The 27760-nt window shown below is 43.1% G+C and overlaps 2 protein-coding genes across 4 annotated transcripts in view; one reads left to right on the plus strand and one right to left on the minus strand.

Annotated features, from left to right (window-relative positions):
- Nucleotides 1–27760, plus strand: part of LOC113024069 (TRIO and F-actin-binding protein-like) — a 100864-nt gene that overhangs the window by 51243 nt on the left and 21861 nt on the right. The window lies entirely within an intron of this gene.
- On the minus strand, nt 1296–20360 carry LOC113024070 (inward rectifier potassium channel 4-like). Of its 2 annotated transcripts, none has more exons than XM_026170690.1 (4): nt 20333–20360; nt 12523–12785; nt 4203–4381; nt 1296–3676 (listed from the first exon to the last, which is right to left on the minus strand). In XM_026170690.1, the coding sequence occupies exons 3-4, from the start codon at nt 4292–4294 to the stop codon at nt 2077–2079; spliced, it is 1692 nt and encodes a 563-aa protein (XP_026026475.1). In that variant the 5' UTR covers nt 4295–4381; nt 12523–12785; nt 20333–20360; the 3' UTR covers nt 1296–2076. The 2 variants fall into 2 exon arrangements, with proteins under 2 accessions (XP_026026475.1, XP_026026476.1); XM_026170691.1 differs by lacking the exon at nt 20333–20360 and adding an exon at nt 14156–14357 and having other exon boundaries at nt 12523–12782.

Here is a 27760-nt window from a genome sequence, read left to right on the forward strand (position 1 = left end):
TTAAACATGCTTCAGTTTTTAGTAGTTTGAAGTGGTTTTAAAAAATTTTTTAGAAACTCCTCATTTGTATTCTCTCATAGAAAAGCACCTGTAACATCACTAGGGATGGGTATTGATAAGATTTTAACGATTCCGATTCCATTTTCGATTCTGTTTAACGATTAGATTCCTTATCGATTCTCTTATCAATTCTTTTTTTTTAAAAAGGAGAACACTAAAGTCGATTAGCTTAGAACTGTGTTTTATATCTTCTCTTTGAACAAGATAGAAATTTAGGAGTAACATGGCCTTACAAACCCAACAGTGAGATCTTAAGAGATCCAGCCTTCGGCTCTTCAATGGGGTGTCACAGGGTCCCCAGGAAAAAAATGTATATGTAAAATAATAAAATAAATATTCTCCTGTAGCAATAACAAAGTTTAACATAAATTATTCTGTAGCAATTACACAAGAATATCCAGTAATGTCCCTGCCTACAATTAAACACATTCACTTACCAAAGTGAAATCGGGGGCATCTGCTGTGGCAAATGGGTGCAAGCCTTTGACCACAAACTTAGACACTGCTGGGTGACATTCGTCTATCCTGGCCTGAAAGGAGACGCTACCGGTAGACTGCAGCGAGAACTGCCAGCATCTGAGCCAGCCAGACTCTGTCTCTCTCATCATGGTTATCTAAATGCAACGCACAGTAATAGCAGGTTCTGTAATAAGGTAAATCGCGCTAACATAATATGCAATGCTAATTGATTAGTTACCTGCAGTATTAACGGGAGAGGACGTGGAAACGCTACCGCTGCTGCTGGGTTGAGCTTCGCTAGTCCGGAGCGGATCAAAAACACGACATTCGTTGAAAGCAATCGCGTGTTTTTTGAGCAAATGCTTTTGCATATTCGTAGTGTTTCCTCCCTTTGATGAAATCTCTACTTTGCAAGTATTGCACGTTGCCCTGTTATCATCCTTTCTCATAAAGTGTAACCAAACTTTTGAGCGTTTGTGCCGCTCAGGCGCCGTGTTTCCTACTGGGTAAAAGACGCTACTCAACGTGATGACGTCATTCGGGGCGACTGGAATCGATAAGGGAATCGTTTTTAAAAGTGGCAAACGATTCCAAGGAATTGAAACAGTGGGAACCGGTTCTCAACAAGAACCGGTTTTCGATACCCATCCCTAAACATCACAACACATAATAAGGCTAAAAGTATGTCGTAATTGGACTGATCAAAGTGGTAAATGACACGAAAGCTGTAAAATTATTTGAAAATGTGAAATAATTTCGAGACTGACGAGAGGCAGTTCCAGTCATAACAGTACATACTGCTGTTTATTAGGTGGTTTTGTTCATAGAAAACATAACACAGTTGCAAAGTGTTTGTGTTTGTTGAAAAAAAGTAAGAGTAAAGTGCTCGTTCATCGTGTGCACAGGTTTGAATTGTATAGTGTGGTTCTGGATTTCATCTGTGCTTTGTTAGCGCTAAAGAATATACAGTGATGAACTTCGAAAGAAAAGAGAGAGAGAAGTGCTTACTTATCAGATGTGAAATGCAGCAGAATTCAGGCAAGAAGACAGAAGATGAAAATGCAGAAGTAATTTATTTTTACACAAAGAAAGCAAGTGTGTTAAAGTTTGAAGCATTTGCGTCATGCTTAATTTTTTTTTAATCCTGTAGCTATCTGCATATGATGTCAACTCATTATAAAGTTAAAATAAAACTATATCATATTTACAAAAACAAAAATGAATGGAAATCAATAACAGAAAGCTTAGTTGCGCCTAAAACACAGGTCACACAGAAACAGACAAGTAAGCAATTGAACGTTCAGGGTAACTCATGATTGAAGACAATTACCTCGTCACCGTGTTTAAAAGCAGGTGAGCTGTGCGGTTCGACAGATATTGATGTTACACTGAAAGTGTGCATTATCTGAAACCATGTGAACTAAAAGCTGTGTGTATTTTCGCAAGACGTGTGTGCTTTATTGCGTTCACCGTCTTTTATTTTTTACAAGAGTTCAATACTTTGGTTGGGTGCACGCAAAGAGAGGAAATAAATGGAAGAGCAGTCATTACCAGTGATTAAACTCCTGACTCTCTGCTGATGTATAAAGGTAGAGCAGGCTGTAGTCTGTCAAGGCTGATCTGATTTTCTGTGTCCAGAACACATAACATCTCCACTCTCTGCTCTTCCACAAATGTTTCCTTGAAACCTAAATCGCCCAGCTGCTCCTTTGGATCTTTCTCATCCTCATCATCCCCACAGCACAAAGCTACCTCATTCTCATAGCAGAAAGCACTGGGAGAGTGTGAGCCCAGTAGGCGATGACTCGCCCTCGGAGCAAACGGTGAGGGGGACTGAGAGCAGCTCGAGCTGGAGGATGAGGAGTGCCCCCTGTGACCCATCATCTGGTTCAGTTCCCTGGCACTGCAAATAGGTGTAGATGGCACTTCATAGGTCTTATGGAAGCGGGAATAGTCCACATGGTAGCGATCACCCTTCTCAAACACCACAGGCTCAAAGCGGTGACCCCAAAGGATCTCCTTAGCCAAGTAGGAGCTGCGAGCCTGAGTGGTCATAGCTGTCGCCTCCACCATGCCCTCCAGGATGACCACAATCTCAAAGTCCTCCTTCTGCAAGTCATTGCGGTTCAGGTTATACAGAGGACTGTTCTTGTTGATCTCGTGGACCACCACCAGCGGCGACACCAGAAACAGCCGATCCAGTCCGTCATCATAGCCGACATCGATGTCCGTTTGCTCCAAGGGGAGGTATTCGCCCTCTGCAGTCACATAGGGCTTTATGAGCTGAGCACGGACGTGGGCCTCTACAATGTGGCTTTTGCGCATGTTCCCCAGCCGCCACATGAGGCACAGCTTCCCGTCTCGCAGAGCGATGACAGCATGATGCGAGAACAGCAAGGTCTGCGCCCGCTTTTTGGGCCGCACCATCTTTGCCATGATGGTCCCTATCATGAAGGAGTCAATAATGCAGCCCACAATGGACTGCACCACAACGGTCACCACTGCAAACGGACACTCTTCGGTGACACACCGGAAACCGTATCCAATGGTGGTCTGGGTCTCTATGGAGAAGAGGAATGCCCCAATGAAACCCTGGATGTGGAGAATACATGGCCGCCACTCGGTTTTTCCTTCCTCTGCGCTACTTCGAGCATCTCCGTCCTTATCAGGGATGCGAATGTCAAAGTCTCCATGAGCGTATGCCACTCCCCAGAAGATCAGGCCAAACAGCAGCCAAGACAGAAGGAAGGTGGTGGTGAAGATGAGCAGGAGGTAGCGCCAGCGTATGTCCACACAAGTGGTGAAGATGTCAGCCAGGTATCGTCGTGGTTTATCCTCCATGTTGTTGAAAACCACGTTGCACTGGCCGTTTTTCTTCACAAAGCGACTGCGCACACGCCCGATGCCCAGATCCAGGCCCAGGCGGCATGAAGGTGAAGCTCGGCAGCTGTTGTGGACAATCGGATCATTTGTCACCCTCAGAGACAGAGCCCCTCTTCCGTCATCGCTTCCGGGACACTCTCCTCCTCCCCCTCCTCCTTCCTCACCTCGCATGCAGGTCCCGGATAGCGTTTGCTGGCTCAGAGGACTGTGTCCATTGTGGAGGCCCAGGCTGGAGATCTTCAGGGCATCTTCATCTGTGGAAACGATGCTGTATCTGGAAGAAAAATGAAGGAAAAAAAAAGAAAAAAAAAATGAGTCTAAATAAATTCTTAATTAGTAGTTTATGGAGCCTAAAATGAAAACTGCTGTTTTAGATTTTATCATCCACCTGTATCAACAGTATGAATGGTTGCATCAAGCTAACTTTGACTGATAATGACTGATTACATTTGTTCGAACAAATATGAATAAACCCACATGACACAGACAGGAATTAAAAAACTCTCTCATGTGTCCAGAAAACTAGTATAAAAGCAGATATAAATACAGGCTGTATCAACTTTAATCTATATTCTGCAGCCGTACTAATCCTTGCATCATTAAGCCTGTAATTCAATTTTTTAAAACTTGGAGTAAAGCTGTGCATCTGTTTCAATCTAACGCTTTGATTTTGTGGTTTACTTTTAATATATCTGTGTTTAAAAGGCTACTAATGAATGGACATACTTTGCCAAATTGAAAGGAAGAAATGTTCTAAAAGCTGCATCCACTGACATAGTTTCAGTCCCATTACCTCTTACCTGTTGACCCGCACCGCTCCCATGGCACCGGTGATCATCAGGCTGTATCTGCGGGGGCAGTAATGTAGGTTGGGGCGGGTAGTTCCAACCATTAACGTACTGTTGCTGAACAGGGAGGCAGTATGAGCTCAGGTGTGACTTGCGTTTGTTATCAGCACTGTGCTCTCTTGGTGCATTTTCTGTGAATGTAGAGGACAAAGAGGAGCCGTGCTGAAGTTTTTTAGAATATGAGAATACATCAAAATTTGAGCACAGATCACAGCATATAAAACGCAACAACTTATGGAGGGGAAACTGAACATAGCTCATTCCTGGGAATTCCTAGGAATATGATAGCCCCCGAGGGTCCAGGAATTAACCATCTTCAGTTTCCCCTCCATCATTTCCATCGTTATATATAGATATATAAAAGGCACTGATGTACAACACCTACACATCATACAACACATCAATAAATCCATAATTAATGATCCAATGATATTAGGGGTTCCCACTGCCCCTTCCCATGTCATTCCATCACATTATAAAAAATTCTGTCAGCAGTAAAATGGACAGTCCTGTCTTCTTCAGTAACATTCATGAACATTATTGCCAGCTCTAATGCAGCTTATTCAGTTGTTTTACTGTAAACCTTCTGCACCATTCCTCTGGCAAATCTAGAGGATTGCTGCATTACATTTTAATGCACCAATTTAAATTCCTGAGAATTTCTTTAACACTGAACATTCGGATAATTTTCACCTGTCTGTTTATCACTCGCAGTCTACATTATCACTCACTGGACACTTTATTAGGTACACCTGCATAGTTGGTCATTAAACAATGAGCAGCATCTTCAGTTCACAGCCAAATCCATGCCACGAAGAATAAGGGCAGATCCAGAGTCAAGTGAATATACATTCATTCACCACACAAATATGTTCTGATGTGATAAAATAAAGATTGAAAAAGCAGCAACATAAAAAATAACAATTTCGCTAGTTTAGACTTTTTAATGGAGAATAACAACCTAAAGCAATCTCAAAGACACTGAAGATAGTACGACTGATTCTCACTGGACCGTGAATATTTGTAATAAAGTAATGACATCTCGTCAAATGGGGGCTAACACACAAACAGAAGACAAGAATCTCCCACAGCCCACCATCCATAGTTCCATAAAAAAGGTCAAAAATTCACAATCAAAAATCCCTCACAAACTTTGGCCTTTCCTAATGCATGGAGCAGACCAGACAGTTTTGTATAATGACAGCACATTGATTAGGTCCTTGCTAGTGATTAGCCTTAGGGACCTTCAGGCCAAACCAGGGGTGGAAAACCAGACAGGCTGTGGAAGGGACAAAGGTTTTAAGAGATGAATCAGTGGTAATCTACTGTTAGAGGAACAATTGATTCGCTGTTTTGGCCTGATGACAGGGTTATGTCAGCAAACCGGGAACCAGGATGAACAAAAACCACAGGGTTGCATAACCAGTAGAGGGCCAGTCACACGCAACACAACAGGCCGTTAGTGGTTTATGTTTTATTGTACATGAATCACTTTGGCTGATGTGAATTAGGCCTGCATTAATGAAAGAGCAGAAATGGATTGTCTTGGGAAAACTTTTGACAACTGTAGTTTAAAAGCCTCCGTTCGATATCGCCGTTACGTCAATAACAAGCACATGCCCCGCTACACATTTTAACACACATGAGCACACACACGCAAGCAGATTTTGATGGGATTGGATGTCATGTAATGAACCCTTGTATGCAACGGTTCCACGCTCGTGTTACACCAAGGACAGATGTTATGAACTGGCTGCTCAGTGGCTGGATAAAGGATGATCTTCTATTGGATAATCCCAATAGGGCAGATGATTACATCATCTTAACTCTCACAGCTGGAGGAGGGAACCTTTACTTATGGAGTTCTTAAAGACGTCAGGCAGTATGCCATGCCACATGGGTCAGACCCGTGTGAGTGTCAACGAGTTCATTTGTCGGCTAAGGCGAGCACGACACAGTTCACAGACTGGTCTGTTTGGCCTGCATTTATAATGGGAAAATTACTCTTTCTTGTTGCCCTGACTTATTGTAGATTTGTTATATTTTGACTAAATTTTGTTTAGAATTGTCAGCAGAAACATGTCGTTAATAACGCTTTTATATTTGCTTCTTTAGGCTTTGCAGTTTTACATGACATGCTGTTTTGTTTTGCTTCTCAAGATAAAGTTTGTTTTGTTTTTGATGATTTACAGTTTTTCCAAATATCAATAATTTCATCTTAAATTGACTAGTATTGACATTCACACACACACACCCAATGCCATACTGACATGATAACTTCACACAAATGCTGTTGATTTGTTGTTCATCTCTCATTCCAACACATCACAGAGGTGCTCTGTTGGTTTGAGCGGGCCATTTAAGTAAAGGGAACTCATTGCCATTTTCAAGAAACCAGTTTGAGGTGATTTAAACTTTGCGACATGGTGCGTTATCCTGCTGGAAGCAGCCAACAGAATGACATGGTCAGCAAAAATACTTAGGTAAGCTTTGCCATTTAAATGATGCTAAGTTTGTACTAAGACGCCTAAAGTGTCCCAGATATTCCCCCCACACCATTACACCACTGATAGCAGCCTGAGCTACTGATGCAAGGCGAGACACAGCTATGTTGTTGACACCAAATTCTGACCTGCAATCTAAATTAAGACTCATTGGACGAGGCAACATTTTTCCAGACTTCTTCAGGTTTCATTTATTTTGTGTTCAGAGATGCTCTTCTGCATACCTTGATTTTAATGACTGTTATTTAACTTACTACCTTTCTTTCAGCTCAAAGCAGCCTGGCCATTCTCCTCTGACATCTGACATCAGCATAGCATTTTCAACCAGAGAACTGCCGCTCGCCAGATATTTTCTCTTTTTTGAAACCAATGCTGTTCTCTCTTTTGAACAGCAGCCACAACCATACCATGCTGAACCTCTGCAGGACAGCTAGATCGTGTCTGCATACCCAAATGCAAGGACTTGCTGCCATGTATTTGGATGATTAGACATTTGGATTGAACAGGGACATGTAGTTAAATTATCTGTGAGTGCATATACCCTTGTGCTTTTCACATTTAAGCGAGCACTCAGAATGCTTTTAACTCCACGCCACATTCATGAAGCACGTTATTCTATACGTTTAAGGATATTTCTTACTTTCATGCACACATTTACTCCGATGGATACATCAGGACTAATCTGGGGTTCAACATCTTGCCCAAGGACACCTTGAAAAACAAATTCACCCTTTCCACCTCCCTTATATTAGTGCTTCAGCCACATTCACAAAATCCATTTATTACTTCTGTTTTCTTGATTAAACTGAACTGCCTATCCTTAGTGGTTAAAGATTGTTTCTTTTTTATTACAATGGTGGAAATTAAAATTATAAGTTTATTATGCTTTATTTCGTTTGTTTTTAAGTTTTAGTCAATGTCAGAAATAAAGAAGATTTTAGGTTTTAAAGAGCGGACAACACTACTCAAAAATATAAATAAATAACTAAAAATCAATTTACAACAAGGTTTGAAGATATGAATGGGCATGGATATAATAAAACAAAAAAATGATAACTCTCAAACTATTAGCCCCCCAACAAAACTTTTTTTTGTAGTTGTAGTTAAGCCTTTGAAGCCATGTTGGCTGATCTGTTCGCTCACAGTGTCCAAAATAAGGGAAATACCTTGCAGTATTTATAGTACAGCACAGCACAGCAGTATAGTGTTGTTGCCATGGTGATCATCATTTTGACAAAGCCATAGACACATCTTTCAGTGAACGCAGTTGAATACAGTTCAATGTATTTAATGATTATAGAAGTAGTGGTTTCACAAAACCAAGTTCACCTTCTAGGAGTGCAGGCGAAACTCCTGATGCTTCAGAAAATGCTGTCACTTTATTGGGCTGTTAGAAAAATATTCTGCTCTATGACAATAAAAACATAAAAGAACATTACAAGTTTCATAAAACAAGCTTTGTTCTTACTAAAACACGAACAAAACAGCTATGGAAGTAAACATCATGAAATACAGGCCCATTTTTGTTTCCACCAGTTACGAAATGAGTAAAAATAAAATAAGGTAGTTTGAACAACCCCTTTACTTTAAATACGAGCCTTTACCATCATGTAACACATGTTAAATTGCATCCATCAGCTACGAATATGAAACACTTCCTGTGTGGTGTCTCTTTAGGCTGCCTAAATGTGACACAAACTACTTAAAATTCCTTCCAGCTTTAGTCAAAATGCTGAACTGTGGTGCTAAAACCTAAACCACATGTACATAAAATATACAGCATGTACATGTGGATTCAAATAATCCTAGCAATTTGAAATTCACTGCAATTATTCGCTGAATTAATGTCTCCTTAAGGTATGTCCACATATCACTTCTCATGTATCGCTTTGAACCTGACCGTTTGTCACTAATGGACATTCAAGGCCCCTGTTGCCTAGGTAACCGTCTATTACACTGCTATATGTCATTCAGTGGTTTGCGTCCCCTCGAAGTTGAGAAAAGTTTACCACAGACCTGCTCACTACCTTTTCCTGTGTCCTCTAAGTAAAACAACGGACTGTAGCGCGATGTCACTTTTGGATATTTGTACTTTCTCTTCTATTTTCTTATTCCTCATCATTAGTCAGTTACTGTTTTTTATGCATGCTGGTTCCTTTTCCCCAGCTGACAGTAGTCCAGGGAGAGAGCTACAGTAATTGATGATCATAGTTAGTGTATTAGCTGTCGCCATAGGAACATCTCTCCTCTCAAAGGGACTGACTTGCTGTGCCCTGTGTGTTTGTGTGTGATGATGATTTATCCTGTGAGACAGGACGAGATAAACTGACAGAGAGGAGAGAGCCATCCACAGAATCGCACCGAAACTCAACAGGGATACAGCACAGTGCATGACAAAGCTCTACAAGATTAATATTATTATTAAATACTGTGTCAAAGACTCTGAGAGGGATGCTCATGCATGACGTAGCTCTTATTCAACTACGTCAGCCAAGCCAAACTTTCATATTCCAACATAATAATCCCATGCAGAGGAGAGGATGGAGGAAGCCCTCTTCAAATAACAGATTACTACTTCCCTTAATCCCTCGATTCAAACAACAATACGAAAGGTGGATGGCAGTAGCTTTATGACCTGGCTTAAGCCCTTTTGTGTAATCTGATCATGTAATCTGACATCTGATCATATGAGAAGAGGGGAATGAGAAAAAAGAAACACACAGATAAAGAAATAGGGAAAGAAACAAAGAAATAAAGGTTTACAGGTGCAAGGTCACTTGAGGTGGCCAAAGAGTGGGAAAAAATACAGATTAAGATGAAGAGATTATAACATCAGAGGATGTTACTATAAAGTGTAATTCCATTTGCATAAAATTAGAAGATTTACACACACACACACACACACACACACACACACACACACACACACACACACACACACACACACACACACACACACACACACACACACACGTGTATTCTGCACCCTGTTTTTGTATTTCTTCCTTCTGCCTGTGTAAAGGCTTTTTAATAAAGAAATGTGCGAGAGAACTGGCACGCTTTTGGGTGTGACTTTTTTTTTTGTTGTCCTCTATTTTTCTGTATTTCTGTACAAGATGTTCTTAAGTGAGAAGGACCTACATATCCCTGAGGACAGCACTGGCTCTACACTCTGTCCAAGTTAAAAAAAATAGGATCTTGATCACTCAGCAGACCTGACCCCCCCCCCCCCCCCCCCCCACACACACACACACACACACACACACACACACACACACACACGAAATAAGCAGTGACTAGTTGAAACTGTTGAAAAGGTTTAGTCTTAACAAAAGAATTATAGTCTTCTACATATACAAGCCAGTGGTTAAAGTAAGTGCTGGTAACAGCTGCTGGACTAGCATACTGCTGGTATTACATTGCCCAGCACCACTGTATGACCAAATACTGCACTTTCTACTTCACACAATTTATTGTAAAGATAATAAAAAATAATCAACAGCTCCAACACTAAAGTGATCAACAGCAATGAATCATTAATTATGATCCAATAAGAATATATATGTGATTTTGAAATGTGTAACATAACGAGTATGTTTGCTTTATTTAATTAAAATATTTTTGTTTGTATAACTTTTTGTGCACTATTAAGCGATTGAAGTACACTGCAGAAAGTTCCATAAAAATTCTGTATTATGAACCATCTTAAAGAGAAGGAATTTTCTGAATACAATTTTTCTGAATGTTTTTTTGTATTTTTAACCAGACCTTGAATTTGATTATTTACAGAGATGCAACCTTAATAAATAGATCATGTGCCATCAGAAGATTATTAGGGTATTCTCCTTTTTCTTACTTTTGTTTTTGTTTTTTGTTTTTTAAACATATAGGAATATAACTTTTACTTAAATAAAAATGTACATACTTTTTTTTTTTACACTTTTAAAACAATTGCTGTGTCCAACACATACAAAAATAAAAACATCAACAGGACATGCAACATCAAACATCAACAGGCTGTGCATGAAGCAGAGAATCTTGCCCAGTTTTTCTACACTGACTTTTAAATCTCATTAAGTATTTGGATTTCCTGTGCTGCACCCCTGCCCCTGTTCCTCGTGGACCCGTGTGTCACCCCAATTGCAAAACCCTGGAAACGTCCCTGCGCTTACCAGACTCATGGCTTCATGGACCTCACAATAATGAACACAGGCAAATCAGCTCAAGTAAATGGAAAAAAAAGGGAAGAATGGTTTCCTTTCTAAGGATGCAGCTGCTGTGATAGTTGGTGGATGGTTGTTCAGTGTCGTGATTTTCACTGTTCAATTTGGAGAATGAACAATGAACAGTCTGTCTGTAAATTTTAATTACACACAGTGGTGGAATCTAATCTTTATTTTTAAACTTCTGTTCTTTTCAGTTTCTGCTTCAATTTTGTACATTTCAGAAAAAATATTACTCTTCTCACTTCACTTTTACTTCCCTTTAGAGTGCATTAGATAAACATACTGGTTTATATGACCTCACACCTGTATTTTTGCTCTGTAATAGAGATGTGGATGAAGCCAAACTCTAGTCATTAATCTTGAGACCTTTGACTTGACAGGAAAACAAAAACTGGCAACTGGACTTTGATTTTATTACCACCAACTTCTGACTTCACTTGAACATTTGCCTTTGATTGTGGGGCGATCGTGGCTCAAGAGTTGGGAGTTCGCCTTGTAATCGGAAGGTTGCCGGTTCGAGCCCCAGCCCCAGCTTGGACAGTCTCGGTCGTTGTGTCCTTGGGCAAGACACTTCACCCGTTGCCTACTGGTGGTGGTCAGAGGGCCCGGTGGCGCCAGTGTCCGGCAGCCTCACCTCTGTCAGTGCGCCCCAGGGTGGCTGTGGCTACAATGTAGCTTGCCATCACCAGTGTGTGAATGTGTGTGTGAATGGTTGGATGACTGGATATGTAAAGCGCTTTGGGGTCCTTAGGGACTAGTAAAGCGCTATATAAATACAGGCCATTTACCATTTACCATTTGATTGACTTGATATCCTGCTGATAATGAACAGGGACTGAAACTCAAGGGAATGAATTTTGCTGGTATTTGAGTGACAACTGAACTATGGCATCAGCACTTTCAATATTAAAAACATTAAAACATTTAAAACATATAAGATTAAGTTTCCATCTCTGCTCCATCCATCCCTGCAGGAGAAGGTCTAACAAGCCGATCAATGGTTCACACAGTGCACACAAAAGTTATGACGGGGCAGTTTTCAAACAAAGCTGCAGCTATGACGTGTGTCCGTTTCATTGAGGCCACAGGAGCTGTCCAGTGCTGAAAATCAATCCAAAGCCTGCAGGAATAATTGACAGCTGGGAGGTGGAGGAGGAGGAGGGTGGTGAGAGCGGAATACTATCCTAACCTTGAAAATGATGTAGTCCTTTGAAATCTTTTCCTCTATCTGTTTGCCCTGCCCACATTTATTACAGTTGACTTATTCAGTAGCGTCAGGGTTTCGTTTAAGTATTGATTACATTTTCTCGGTAGTTAATTAGTTAGTTAGAACAGGGAAAAAAGAAGTGCAGCAGAGCCTACGAAGGTGGCAGCTCCTTATAATGCACTTTTAAAGAGATCTAGACTTGGGTGAGGAAAGGAAATACGCTGGGCTAAAAGCTTACATGTCATTGTTCCATCATTATAAACTTAAAACACTTCTTATGACTAAGACCTTCCCTGTGGGGGAACAAACATAAAGATGGAGTTTTAAACACTCACCTTTGTGTTATTGCAGACTGAATTAGTAGTTTCATCCTCCAAAAAAAAGAAAGAAACTTGAGTGGATTTACAGTCTCTGCCGCTCTCCCCTCTTTTTCTTCCTTGCTTCCCTTTAATAGAGAAACACCTATGTCATGAATACGCTCCAAGAGTTGTCTTGCACAAACTTGCACATGCCTCCATCCTGAGCTTGGGCTTGTTGCTCCATAGTAGCTGATGAGAGCTGCTCCAGCCTGGTGGTTGTGCATCTGCCCTGATCCCTGCTAGCGTGAGTGTGTGGGAGAGAGGGAGGGAGGGAGAGCGAGAGAGAGAGAGAGAGAGAGAGAGCTCTGATTATGATCCTATTTATATGTGCTATTGTTTTCCCCAGCGAGTGGAGATGTGGACTGTATAATTTAGACTTTAGCCCACTCAGGCAGATACTGAGACTCGCATCCAAAAAAAAAGAAAAAAAAAGAAAACAAAAGATAAACACCAGTGAAGACTTTTGTAATCCTGACAAAATCCTGTAGAAATAGAAGAAGTGTCTGTGAAGCATTTTAGTGTGTGTTTATATGGAATAAGGACACAACATGACTTTTCTTGTGTAATATCAAAGCTATTCCTTAAATGCTTCAGTGGAAATTATCCCCACTTTAGATGCATGTTTGGAACATCTACAGTTTCATCTTCTTACTGGGAAAACTGCTAAATTTATTCTGTATGATTACACCGATTTGCCTATTTATTAGGAACACATATCTATGGCTAATACATACGATAACACATACAATCAGTCCTGCTCAGGTTCTGTTTTGACCTGAGTGAAAACAAAAGAAAATAAAATCACAAATTTTATGTGTAATATTGATTCTAATTACAAAAACCTTGTCAGAGATTATTTTGAATTAGGATATTAAGAAGCTCTGGTGTTGCCAGGACACTTTGTCTGCTTGATTGAAAGTATTATTATGCTCAATATGTCTTTCTGGTATGATAACCTGACTGAAAAAAAAGGAAGAGACCGGACAGGATTGTCAGAAGTGCAGAAATATTTATAGGTTCACAGCAAACCTTGATCTGTAATCATCTGTAGCATTGTGCCATTTTCAGGGAAGCCCATTGTTGCTAATCAAGGACACGTCTTTATTCTGATTTTGAATTAATACTCTAGAGGATGGCATTATAGGGTTAATAGCACAACTGTCATATTACTCTGCATCACATATAACAAAGTGGTGTACATGCAAAGAGGAGACCACGGTATTCTTCAGTTACACTGGTGTGGGTCTCAGTCATCGATCTGGCTATTGAAAAGACAACAAACAAAAAAGACTTGCAGCTTTACTTTGACATATGACATCTGGCTTAGCTGACTTCATGTTAATCAGGTTTCATATTAAAAAGAAAATCCTGCTATGGTTGATGGTAATGTTATGAGTTTTACTGAAATGTATTCATAAATCAGTTTGAGTCTGAAATTTCAATAAAAAGAATCAGAGATTACTAAATTTAATGCAGCTTATGTTGAGGAAAGATAAAGGTGTACTATTTTACTGGATGTGTGAAAATTTTCCTTTTTTTAATGCAGCCATTAGGATTCTCAGCTGCTAGAGCAAGAATAAGAATGCAGGGTACACAGTGGATAGCGCACCTATCACTGGAGGGGGACCAAAGTCTCTGCACAAAACTTTTTGGCCATTAAATCTCTGTGCGTGGACTCTCCATGCTCGCCTCTGCAGATAGCCTCTGTGTCCAGGTTTTGGTTGTGCAGAGTTCTCGTGCTCTTCAAATCAGTGTTGTCACTTCACGCCAGCTTACAGTCAGCAATCGATGCCTCATATTAACACATGTGGATATAAAAAGTCTTCAGTAGTCAACAAAAATATACATAGCAACATGCTGGACGCTCAGCTATTTACAGGCATAGCACACCGACACACAGGATCTGACTGGTTTTGAATCATTTAAAGCTTCTTTAAAGGTAGACAACAAGAGGATACTGTAAATGGCACATGCTTTACAACCAAGTTGACACACAAAACGGATCTCTTCCATTTTTTTTGCAGGATACAAATGGCTTGCACTGTCAACCCTGATGACTGAACAACCAGTCTTTTGACAAGAAGAGTGGTGGAAGAGGGTAATCACTACAAACCTTCCACCGGTTCAGTTCTTGCTCCTCTAAGAACCCACCATAAATTATGTGAGACTAAATAAAATGGAACTTTTGTTGCTGCTCCCAACTCATTTGTATTTTTCATATGATTAAGTGTTATTCAAGTGAGATTAACATCTGGTTTAACAGGTTACATAACAATGTTTGTGTCAACATCCTGGAAACTTCAACTGAAAATTTGGAAATAAAAATCTAAAGCCTCTAAGTTGCAGATAAATTAAACTCGACACTTAAAAGAAAATTGAGCTGCAGCTATTATGACCACATGATTTTTTTTAAATTTCTCACCAAATTTAAGACAAATCACATTTTGTCCATTCACGCACTTTCACATGCGCGTTTGCATTTGTGTGTGTGGGTGGGGGGGGGGGGGGTATGCTGAATAAACAGAGCACCTGTCTGCCAAAATAATCTCTCCTTCTTTGGTTTCTTATAAGCGTCCATCCCAGAAATAGACAGAACAGGCTGCTACAGTGGCCAAAACCATGTTGTGCTTGTTCTGCACAGATTGAACTATCAATCTGTGTAAATAAATAAAGCATTAATAATAAATCAAAACAAGCAGTGCTTATTGTGCGTTGTCATTCATTTCCAAACGACTGTGCAAGGCCAGCTTTATGGCCTTTTATTTCAGACCTCTTTGAAGTGTTATTGCCAATTAGACACAATTCTTTAGTTTCCATGGAAACCTTATTTTTCCCTTCTTTCTTTTGCACATAAATACACAAACGCGCTCGCCAAATGGTTTATTTTTAAAAACTCCTTACTTTCTAGTCATGAGACAGCAGGTGGGCGTTACATCGCATGAGGAGGTGTTGGGTTGCAGTAAAATAGGACTAAGTAGAGTAGGCACAGAGGTCAGAGGTCAGGGAATCAAGTAAGTGAGTACACAGAGGGACAAAGTGGGCCGACAATAACTCGAAGGAACAGCGTGTGCTGCCTCTAAGAGGTCTGAATGAAACTAAACTTGTTATTACTGTTTTGCCCATTAAAGGCAGGAGTGTGATGATTCACAAAGTTTCACAATCAAAAACAAGGTGGCATTTACACTTGAATGTGGGTTACACATGAAAGCAGTAGAATAATAATCACGTGACAGATCTTTATTGTACACTGTAAAAATTTGTCTGTTAAATTTGCACTGAGAATGGCCAGAATTAATCTAGGAGGCTATACTATACTTAAGTACTCATAAAGCAGTTATTTAATGTATTGCAATTTGTATGATTTTGATAACATTCTGTGTTATGTTTCTGAGTTTCTTCTCTTCTTGCACTAAGGTGTGTTGCATTTCTCCTACCCACTTTAGATGATACTGTTAAGGGAATGTTACTCTACTTACCCATTCAGCCATGAATACACCTGACTAACATTCAAGTGACTGAGTCGGGTCATTTATGGGGTATATTTATTTTCCCCTTTTGTCATTTTTTATTTTTTATTGTCATTGGGGCGATCGTGGTTCAGGGGGTTGGGAAGCTCATCTTGTAACCGGAAGGTTGCCGGTTCGATCCCCAGCTCTGTCTGGCTTGGTCATTGTGTTCCTGGGCAAGATACTTCACCTACTTGTTGGCCAGAGGGGCCGATGGCGCGATATGGCAGCGTCCCAGCTGTCAGTAGCTGTGGCCACAAATTTAGCTTCCCTCCACAAGTGTGTGGATGTGAGAGTGAATGAATAGTGGAATTGTAAAGTGCTTTGAGAGTCTTGAAAAGCACTATATAAATGCAATCCATTATTATAAAACGTTTCTTCCTAAATGTTCTCCTCCTAAATTTATTTATAGATTTTTTTTAAAACTTTTGTATTAAGAAAATCCACTCAAAGTAATATATATACCTATATATAGCTTGGTAGCTTTTGCAACCACAGCCCTAGCCCCTAGGTGGCCCTTACAAAGATGCAGGTTACAATCACTTTATGCTGACTTTACTTTTCAAACCAAGGGACTACTTTACTTTTTTCTGTTTTGGTTTTGCAGACACATGACCACTAGCCACACAACATTTACTAGTCCACAGTTTTTGGCTATGTGACAATCATTGTGACAACATTAAGTCACACACAGTGACCATCTGGCAACCATATGCTGCTGGGGAGAAAGTGTTTATGCCTAGTCAGCCATTAAAAACCTTTCTGTGATTGTTTTCTTCACTATCGCTACGGTCATAGTTTTTTTTTTTGTTTGTTTTTTTTTAAGTGACAGACTTGTGTATCAGGGGCGATTCTAGGATCAGAGCTTTGGGGGTGCTGAGCACCCAGAGAGCTGCCCAGCCAGGCAAGATAAACTTTACTCGTCACGATGAGACTTCTTCCCTGGCTCTGTCAGTCCCTGCATCCTTAAATGTCTCCAGTTGTCCCGAGTTCCCTCTGACTGTCTCCTTGGTGCATTTAAACCCCTGTTCCTCCCTGTCCTCATCGTCTTTTGTCTTCATCTCCGTTATCAGTCATCATAATTTTACCATCTCTGTGCAAGTCTGCAAATTTCTTTATTAAATCATAGGATTCTTAAATTCATCAAGTCTCTCTGTGCCTGGGTCCTCGTCACAAAACATGACATCATTGTTTTGTACATTTTAACACAATTTAATCCCCACATTTGTGAAAGAAAAGCAAAACACTTTTTTAAATAGGCTGTATAAATTTCAATGGGAGCAACAGGACAGTCAAATGTCGCTGATTTTACTACAGAGCAGGACGGATTGTAGAGTAGCAAACATTGTCAGAAAACAAGTTTTCAACACTGCAGGTTACCTGGGTGTAATGTTTTTCAGCTAAAAAGAGTCATGGTCTGATAACTACCTAACAATATAAAGGGTAACTGAAGGTTAAATGCAGCTAATATGTCCTGTTTTAAGCCAGGCACTTACACCTCTGCTCTGCTACATCTCAGCCACCATCGCTCTGGCACCAAGGGTGCTAGAGCCAGAGTAGGGGAGAAGCGAGCTGGAACAAACCATTTTGGGGGGGGGGGGAATCTGTACTTTTGTTGTTAAAATGTTACGTCTCAACCAAGTACTGTATGCTTTTTACATTTCTAGTAGTGTCACACAAACAGCAAATATTTTCAGAGAAGTAAGAAATCTTTGGGGGTGCTTTGATTCATTTCGGGGGTGCTGAAGCACCCCTAAAAATGGGCTAAAGTCGCCCCTGTTGTGTATAAATACTCACCAGCTACTCTTCAAACTTTAGAGAAACTGTGAAAAGTGTGACGCCTACTGGAAATGGAGACAAGTTGCCTTCAAAGTAAAAGTTCTGCCCTGCAGATGTTGCCTGCAGTACTGACCCACAACTTTTACTTTGAAAGCGAACATTCTCCATTTCCAGTTTGTGTTGAAGACTTTATTAAGACGTACTAGTACCTCCTGGGCTAGTAGTTCACGAGTACATGAAAAACTGCAGGAAGCTGTGACAACCAAAGCATTCACTAAGAGCCTTTTGATGTTATATGTAAAGTTAGGGTATTAATAAAGACCTGGGTAGGGACAGAAATGATCTTGAGCTTAAATCTTGTTTAAAACACAAGATTTAAGCTTTGGTTTCATGGTTGCCATGGTAATGTCTCTTAGCTTTCTCTGACAAAATAGTGCTTCATGCACAAAATATACTTCCTATTGAAATGCATTACTTACAAATTCATGCTTACTAACACACGTGAAAAAAGGGTGACAAGTTGCATTCATCAACACAAAATGGATGTCACATCACAGCAATCTAAAGACAAAATAACTAAAATAAACATCAAAGTATGTTTAAACCGATTCTTTTAGCTTAAATATAAAACTCTGTATTACACTAAAATGTGTGGTAGGTTGCTGTTAATTATTTTTCTTTCTTTAGAGGATTAAGCATTCACAGTATTTAGTGGTTTTCACACTAAATTGTGCATTAAAGGACTTAATTTCTGGTATTTTACAGCAGTTTGTTACAGTGCAAAAGCCTGAAGCTGAAAACAGCCGGAGGATCCTCTTACAGCCATCCTATAAATACCAAATACTGTGTCTAACAGAAAGGCCTGTAATTAGTGAAGGGAAGACTGTCACTGCTGCCAACAGAGCCACCTGTGTATAGATATAGCACCCATATAGGTGGCAGTGGGATATCAATTCATTTTAGTGACATGTTTTGCTGCAGGCAAGTCTCTGTTTCAGACATCACTTTTTCCCTTCAAAAGCACCCACACATTTTCCCACAGCAAACCTAATTGAGAAGGTCAACGATGGAAATTATCACCAAAAGCCCTCAACACCTTTTTAATAACTCATCTCTTTAGTCCTTTTTAAGTTTGATAAGCAGTTGATGGGAGCTATTTTCTGTAGTGCTGTTCGTCTCTGTGGCCCAGCTTGATGACTCCCCCTCAAATGCCACGAGAGCCAATTTACACAGAAGCAGGCGGCTGCCTCATTTCTCACTTTGAGAACTGATCCAGGTCAACATGTTTTTAGAAAAGCAGGCCGGGAGGGTGGGGGACAGGAGGCGGTTGAGGGCGGCCAGGATCGTTCCCAGTGCATGAATACATTTTATAAAAGGAAATTCCAAATAAGATCTGTACACAACGTTGTGATTAATAGCGGAAAAAGGCATTCACACGTCCCTGTTTAGCGTATTTTGTTTTCATCCGACTTCAAAACAAATTTAATGAGACTGAAACAAAAACAAGTACAAATAGAAACAAGTACTCTAAATCTCAGTCTCTCCAGTCTGTGAACTCAGTGGAGTCGAAAAGCTTTTTAGACTCTATTTTATTGTTTATTTCTTTTTCTGTTGGTTTTATTTGACGTGAAGCACTTTGTCTGAATTTGTATAAATTTACTTACTTACAAATGTAAATGTTATGTCAATGTTTCTCAAGCTCACTGTTTGCCCCCTTCCTGATTTCTTAATTTCTTTCCATATTTGTTACACACTAGTGTTTCAGATCATCAAACAAACCTTCCACACTCAGACCTGACATCAACAGAGACATTTCTAAGCCCTCGGGTTTCCAGTAAACTGTGGCAAGAGGTATCTTCAACAAATGGAGAAACTTGGAACAGGAGTTCCCAGTGGGAAGAGTGACCGACCTACCAAAATTACTCCAAGCACACACCAATGACTCATCCACAGTGTTGGGAAGGTTACTTTTAAAATGTATTCCACTACAGAATACAGAATACATGCCCCAAAATGTATTTTGTAACGTATTCTGTTACGTTACTCAATGAGAGTAATCTATTCTGAATACTTTGCATTACTTAATGTATTATCATTCTTTTTTACAACTACATGAATGTACTATTGCTTTGTGATTTATTACTATTACTGAAGGCTACTCGCCATACCAACACCAACTAGATTTTTAAATCTTAATATAAAATGAGTAACAGTAGGTGGACATTAGGTAAGGCTGCACTTTTTGAGGCGATCTCGTATAGAAAACTATTCCACGTGTATATAAAACAGGTCCGCGGCTCCGAACCATAGTAAAGGGACCTCTAGCTAATGCGTCAGGTTCCGTGTCGGCTCGTAGCCGAAAACTAGCTTTACTTTGTTGTCTGGGTCAACTTTGCTAGCGAGAGACAGAGAGAGGCGTTGAAAGACTGCTCCAACGGAACTTATTGTTTCGGAGGAAAACATGAACACGGTGTACAGTCGAGTCTTAATAGCTTACTTACAACTGGGCTCGTCATGCACTCTTTTCTTTTTGGCTGCAGTGGTTATTATATTTACATGCTTCCAGCTCCCGTTTCTGGTCAGTGACAGCTCGTATTTTTCGACTCTCCTTTTTCTCCCTCCCTGGCACTCACGGACATAACGGGTGTAGCAGTCCATCCTCCCTGCAGCACGGACTACACTACCCATCAGGCTGCATTCTTTAGGGAAATGCCTGTAAGACTCTGCCTATTGCCTTCATATTAAATCATTTTTAAAAATATTTCTTTACGTCATTATAAGACACAAGACTGAGACACAGGCATTAGAGCCTCTTTTGTTTGGGTTTCCACCGGCATGGAATTACCAAAAATAGAGATAGCATAGCCTAAAATATGAAACAGGAAAAGACCGCCGTGTAATCCCTTTATTTCAACAAAGTAACTGTATTCTGAATACCACCTTTTTGAATGGTAACTGTTACTCATATTTTGTATTTTAAATACGTAACGGCGGTACATGTATTCTGTTACTCCCCAACACTGCTCATCCAGTAGATCTAAAAAGAACCCAGAACAACATCTAAAGAATTGCAGGCCTCGCTTAAGGTCAAGGTCAGAGTTCATGATTCAAAAATTAGAAAGAGACTGGGCAAAAATCGCATCCATGGGAGAATTGTACGGCCAAAATCACTGCTGATCAAAAAGAACTCAAAGGTTCGTCTAGCATTTGCCAAAAAAAAAAAAAGATCTCGATGATCCCCAAGACTTTTATACTCTGTGGACTGACAAGAGAAAAAGTTTCACTCTTTGGAAGGTTTAAGTCAAGTTAAATCTGACATAAAAATAACAGAGCATTAAAAAAACAAAAAAAACAAAAACATCATAGCAACAGTCAAACATGGCGGTGGTAGTGTGATGGTCTGAGGCTGCTTTGTATCTTCAGGACCTGGATGACTTGCTGTAATTGATGGAACCATGAATTCTGCTAATACACCCGCGAGTCCACCTATAAATGGTTCAATAAAGAAAAAAAAAACAAATAAAGAACAAAACAAAGGTTTTAGAGAGGCCTAGTCCAGAATTTTGAAACACCTTAAACAGGATGTTCATGCTCGAAAACCTTCCAGTGCATTTGACAAAAGCATAAAGAGTTCCTCCACAGTGATTTCAGAAAAAAATATTTTACATAAACAGCTGGTAAATATGTTTTGACACATTGGACGGATTCATTGTTTTGCTTCATTATGAATAATATGGTATCCATGCAAGTATAGCGAGAGATATTAATTCATACACCAATTATGAATGCTAAACATAAGGGAAGAGTTAAAATGTGTTACAGTGTGAAGTAAATTATTGTTAAGGCTATTTATGAAGTATTTGCTATTTCACCATGGCAGATGGGTTTGGGAGACTAAAATAAAAGATAAAGTAGTGAAAAAGGAGAAATTACAACCTTGGAGCTGCTTCGTGTGCTAGACTTGTTGCTGCCCCATTGTTTTTAAAGATTTGTAAGACACCAGGGTAGCAGATGATGGCAACTAATGCCAGCAATGATGCAGTAGAATAAGTTGGTAAATACGGTAGCATTTAAACTAAAGGTATATGCAAGTCCAGCTGCTGTAAAACTCAAGCATGCGTGACGAACACCTAGACTGCTTTAAATAAAACATCAATTATAGATTTCTAAAATGTGTGGCCTTGTTGATCTGACAGTGAAAAAGAGGGTTAAAGTTGTTGAGTTCAGAAGGTTGTTCTGATCAGGAGCACTGGTCACGATCAATACTTGCCTTGGGTCAGGGATAGGATCCAGGATGAGAGCAATTTTTGCCCTCCATGCTGAGGTAATTAATGATGGTATGCAATTAGTCATGTGTGATTGGTTACATTGTAACAGACTCTGCTGGAGAGGCCAGTTTCTTTGTCCATCATTTATTAGTGTTTTCACATTGTTTCTGTTCCAACGGAGAGAGTGATGCAGAGATGCAGACCAAAGGAATCGATCACACGTGATGGCATTTGTAACTCTGACGTAAAAGCCACAATACTAAAAGCTGAGCACATGGCGAGTGGCCCCATGTCCAGAAGAGGGGTGAAGTAATGGAAACATTGACAAGTACAAAGCATGAAGCTGAAGTGAACACCAAGCAGTTCTTGGTCTGCTGTTAAAAGATAAGAGCCCAACATGCAAACAGTTGAACTACCCTTTAGATTGCATTTCTAGAGTAATGATTTAATTATTTATTTGAAATATATTGCACCAGCAAATCACAACTACCACGCTGTAGTTGCTTGTCTGTTATGTTGCTTGTCGGTAGTTGCTTGTCTGTTATGTGATGCAGGGAAAGTAGATCTTAACGCTGTCATGTATGAATTATGACAACCACAATCAGGATTTTCAAGTATTTTTATTCATCTTTATGTCACGATCTGGTACAGGGATTCAAACGCAGAGCGGTAAGGTATCTCCAAGGTGTAGTTTATTTACAGTGCCAGTGCAATATATGTACAGTGAAGGGATCCAAAACTCCGGGGGAATCACAGGGTAACTCGCTCACGTCTTCTTCGCTCACACTCACACACGTTCCCGCAGCAGGGAGGTCGCAGGTCCCAGGGGGGGGAGATCTGAGGCAGACGAGAAGGCAGGTCACCAACTAATCACAAATCACGAATATGAAGCACAAGAGCTGTGAGAACACTAACGTTAGGGGTACAATCATCCAGCGACGAGAGGATCTGTGTTCCAGCCTCAAATAGTGTTCCAGCCTCAAATAGTCCTCAAATAGTGATGATGGGTGAGTGTTGTCAGGTGTGTGTGTGGGCCGGTGGGCCGGTGACCCACCAGGCTTACCTGGATGCCTGCGGTGGAAGTCCCGGAGCATGGCCCCATCCAGGACAGCAGCTCGAGGCACCCAGGAGCGTTCCTCTATCCCGTAGCCCTCCCAGTCAACCAGGTACTGAAAACCCCGACCCCGGCGCCGGGAGTCCATGATGCGGGTGATATTGTAGACCAGCTGACCATCCACGAGCCGGGGAGGGCGGCGGGGCCCTGGAGGGAGGGCACAACGGGCTGGAGAGCACCGGCTTGACCTGAGACACATGGAAGACATTGTGAATGCGCATGTTGCGCGGCAGCTTGAGGCGGACAGACACAGGGTTCACAACGGCTTCCACGGGAAAAGGGCCAATAAACTGAGGAGACAGCTTCTTTGACTCAGTCCGTAGCGGCACAAAACGGGTAGCCAGCCATACCTGTTGACCGATGGTGTACACGGGGGCCGGTGTCCGGCGACGGTCAGCGAGGGTCTTGTTCCGCTCCTTAGTACGGAGTAGGGCAGCCCGAGTCGCCCGCCAGGCATGACGGCACCCGCGGAGGTGAGCCTGTACAGAAGGAACGGAGTGCTCACCTTCGATGGCCGGGAGCAAAGGTGATTGATAGCCCAGGGACGCTTCGAAGGGAGACTTGCCCGTGGCGGAGGACGTGTGGCTGTTGTGGGCGTATTCGATCCATGGAAGCTGTTCACTCCAGGTCGATTGGTTGTGCGAAGCGACACAGCGGAGGGCAGCTTCCAGCTCCTGGTTGGCCCGCTCCGATTGTCCGTTACTCTGTGGATGGAAACTGGAAGACAGACTGACCTTGGCCCCCAGTGCGGAGCAGAACTCCCTCCAAACACGGGACGTGAATTGCGGCCCTCTATCCGAGACGATGTCCTCGGGGATCCCGTGAAGACGGAACACATGGGAGGTGAGGAGCTGGGCCGTCTCCAAGGCAGAGGGGAGCTTCGGGAGGGCGACGAAGTGTGCAGCTTTGGAGAAACGATCGATAATGGTAAGTATGGCGGTGTTACCAGCGGAGGGCGGCAGCCCCGTGACAAAGTCCAAAGAAACATGGGACCACGGTCGGGCTGGTGTAGAGAGAGGCTGCAGAAGACCCGGTGGAGGGCGGTACGAAAGCTTATTCCGGGCGCAGGTCGAACAGGCCGCTACGTACTCCTTGGCATCCCTAGCCATAGCAGGCCACCAGAAGTAACGTCGGAGGAACGAGCAGGTGCGGAGGACCCCAGGATGGCATGAAAAGCGGGCGGTGTGAGCCCACTGGAGAACCTGAGAGCGGACGGCTGAAGGAACGAAGAGGCGACCAGGTGGACCAGTGCCAGGATCCGGTTCGGTCTCCTGCGCCTCTTGGATGAGCCCCTCGATCTCCCAGGAGATGGCTCCAATTACGCAGGCGGCCGGGAGGACAGGCTCAGGGTCCGAGTCCTCCCCAGTGATGGAGAATTGCCTGGACAGGGCGTCTGGCTTTACGTTCCGTGTTCCTGGCCTGTAGGTGATAGTGAAGTCAAAACGAGCAAAAAACAGCGCCCACCTGGCTTGCCGGGAATTGAGACGTCTAGCCGAGCGCAGGTACTCCAGATTCTTGTGATCCGTCCAGACGATGAATGGTTGTGCCGCTCCCTCCAACCAATGTCTCCACTCCTCCAGGGCCAGCTTGACGGCCAGAAGCTCCCGGTCCCCGATGTCATAGTTACACTCTGCTGGGGAGAGACGGCGAGAATAAAAGGCACACGGGTGCAGCTTACCGTCCAGCTGTTGAGAAAGAACTGCCCCAACCCCGGAGTCCGACGCGTCCACCTCCACAACGAACTGCCGTGTAAGGTCCGGTTGCCGGAGTATGGGAGCAGTGGTGAACCTGTCCTTGAGCAGGGCGAAGGCTCGCTGAGCGGCAGAATCCCACTGGAAGGGAACTTTGGGAGAGGTGAGTTTAGTGAGAGGGAGAGCGATTCTGCTGAAATCGCGAATGAACCGTCTGTAAAAGTTGGCGAATCCCAAAAAACGTTGCACTTGGCGGCGATCAGGAGGAGTAGGCCATTCCACCACAGCCCGCACTTTCTCCGGATCAGTCCGCAAGTCCCCCTTCTCGATAATGTGGCCCAGAAAACTCACTGACGCCACGTGGAAATCGCACTTCTCCCCCTTCACAAAGAGCCGGTTCTCCAGAAGGCGTAGCAGGACCTGCCGGACATGGACCTTGTGCTCCTCGAGTGTCTTAGAAAAGATCAAGATGTCATCCAAGTACACAAATACACAACGGTTAACAAAATCACGAAGGACATCATTAACCATCGCCTGAAACACTGCGGGGGCGTTAGTCAGCCCAAACGGCATCACGAGATACTCAAAGTGGCCCCGATGCGTATTGAACGCGGTCTTCCACTCATCCCCCTCTCTGATGCGCACCAGGTGGTAAGCGTTGCGCAGATCCAGCTTGGTAAAGACGGTCATGCCTTGAAGCAGTTCAAAGGCGGAGGAAAGCAACGGCAAAGGGTATTTGTTCTTAACAGTGATCTGATTAAGGCCCCGAAAGTCAATACACGGCCGCAGCGAACCATCCTTCTTATCCACGAAAAAAAACCCAGCCGCGACAGGGGAAGAGGAGGGGCGAATCAACCCTGCCGCCAGCAACTCCGAGATGTAACGCTCCATAGCATCCCTCTCAGGCCGGGAGAGGCTGTACAGGCGGCTAGACGGCAGCGGAGCTCCAGGAAGAAGATCGACGGCACAATCGTACGGGCGGTGCGAGGGAAGGGACCGCGCCCGATCCTTACAAAAAACATCCCGCAGATCATGATAAACCCGCGGAACCATCGAGAGGTCCGGGGCGTCCGACGGCGAGGCCGTGGGTGGGAGCGAAACGGGGGAAGCCGCAGCCCGGAGGCAGTTCATATGGCAGGCCACACTCCAACCTAGTACGGCACCCTTCTCCCAGTCGATATGCGGGTTGTGGAGGACAAGCCAGGGGTGACCCAGAACCAGCGGAGTGAGAGGAGCCTTAAACGAAAAAAAAAACAAATCCTTTCTGCGTGATTGCCAGAGAGAGATAATGAAAGGAATTCAGAAACATGAGTGATGTCAGGCAGGCGCTGGCCCGACAGTGCGTGAACGCGGAGGGGGCGTGACAGAGGCTCCAAGGCGATGTTCAGTTTGGCGGCGAGTGAGGTGTCAATAAAGTTCTGCTCAGCCCCAGAGTCAATGAGAACGGAGAGAGAATGAGAAACAGTCCGAACACGCAGAGTAGCCGGCAAAAGAAGTCTGGGGAGAGGGCTTTCACTCGACAGATCGCCCACCAGCACCCTCACGATCACTGGTGAGCGCGCCCTTTTGCCAGCGTTGGGCAGGAGGAGACAGAGTGGCCTTTACGGCTGCAATAAACGCACTCACCGGAGGCAAGACGGCGCTGGCGCTCCGCGGGCGACAGCCGTGAGCGCCCAAGCTGCATGGGCTCTTCCCCATCCCCGGTGTCGGCGTCACACGACCCATGGGCTGCAGTAGGGGTCCCACAAAAGTCCAGCGGGGCATGCCCCGAACGTGCGCGTGCGCTCCGATGTGCGCGCACCTGATCGTCCACCCGCATACACAAAACCAGAAGCGCATCCAGGGAGGAAGGCAGTTCACGGAGCATTAGTTCATTCTTTATTTCCTCATTAATATTAGTGAGCAATGCACTTTTAAGGGCCTCTTCCCCCCATTTCGCCTGTTCAGCCAAGGTAGAAAAGTCAATAGAAAAATCAGCCATGCTGCGTTTACCTTGTTTAAGCGCAAGCAAGCGCTGGCCGGCGGTGGCAGTTGTGGCTTTCCTGTCAAACACACCTTTAAACTTAGTAAGAAAGTCAGAAAAGGTGATGTCCGGCTCCGCCTGAAGCGCAGCTTGAGCCCAGGTTAGAGCACGGTCCTGGAGTAACTGGACGATATAAGCGATTTTCGCACCATAAGTAGAAAAGGCTTGCGGTTGCTGGCGAAACTGAAGGGCACACTGAGTGAGGAAACCAGCACATTTATCAATCTCTCCCGTGAAAGCCCTGGGAGTGGGGAGGAATCTGTCAACGTGAACAGGTGAGGGAGCAGGTACTTACTGCTGGAGCTGGCGCCTCCGACGGAGGAGCGGCGACCAGTGGAGCGGCCGGTAGCGGTGTTAGCCGGGCCACAGCCTGTGTGAGGTTCGCGAGCTCTGCTCGAAGGTGAATGAACATCTGCCCGTGGCGTGCCAGCATCGCGGCCAAAGTGGCGAGGGTGGGAGTCGAGACCGCTGGATCTGCTGAATCCATTTCCGTGGCTGGATGATTCTGTCACGATCTGGTACAGGGATTCAAACGCAGAGCGGTAAGGTATCTCCAAGGTGTAGTTTATTTACAGTGCCAGTGCAATATATGTACAGTGAAGGGATCCAAAACTCCGGGGGAATCACAGGGTAACTCGCTCACGTCTTCTTCGCTCACACTCACACACGTTCCCGCAGCAGGGAGGTCGCAGGTCCCGGGGGGGGGAGATCTGAGGCAGACGAGAAGGCAGGTCACCAACTAATCACAAATCACGAATATGAAGCACAAGAGCTGTGAGAACACTAACGTTAGGGGTACAATCATCCAGCGACGAGAGGATCTGTGTTCCAGC

Source organism: Astatotilapia calliptera, chromosome 6 (genome assembly GCF_900246225.1).
Source record: "Astatotilapia calliptera chromosome 6, fAstCal1.2, whole genome shotgun sequence".
NCBI lineage: Eukaryota > Metazoa > Chordata > Actinopteri > Cichliformes > Cichlidae > Astatotilapia > Astatotilapia calliptera.

Excerpts from the sequence above, each read along its gene's own strand:
- LOC113024070 (XM_026170690.1), bottom strand. The coding sequence starts at position 4,294 with ATGGTTGGAACTACCCGCCCCAACCTACATTACTGCCCCCGCAGATAC. Across the intron at positions 3,677-4,202 it reads GGAGCGGTGCGGGTCAACAG|ATACAGCATCGTTTCCACAG; the intron begins GTAAGAGGTAAT and ends TTTTTCTTCCAG.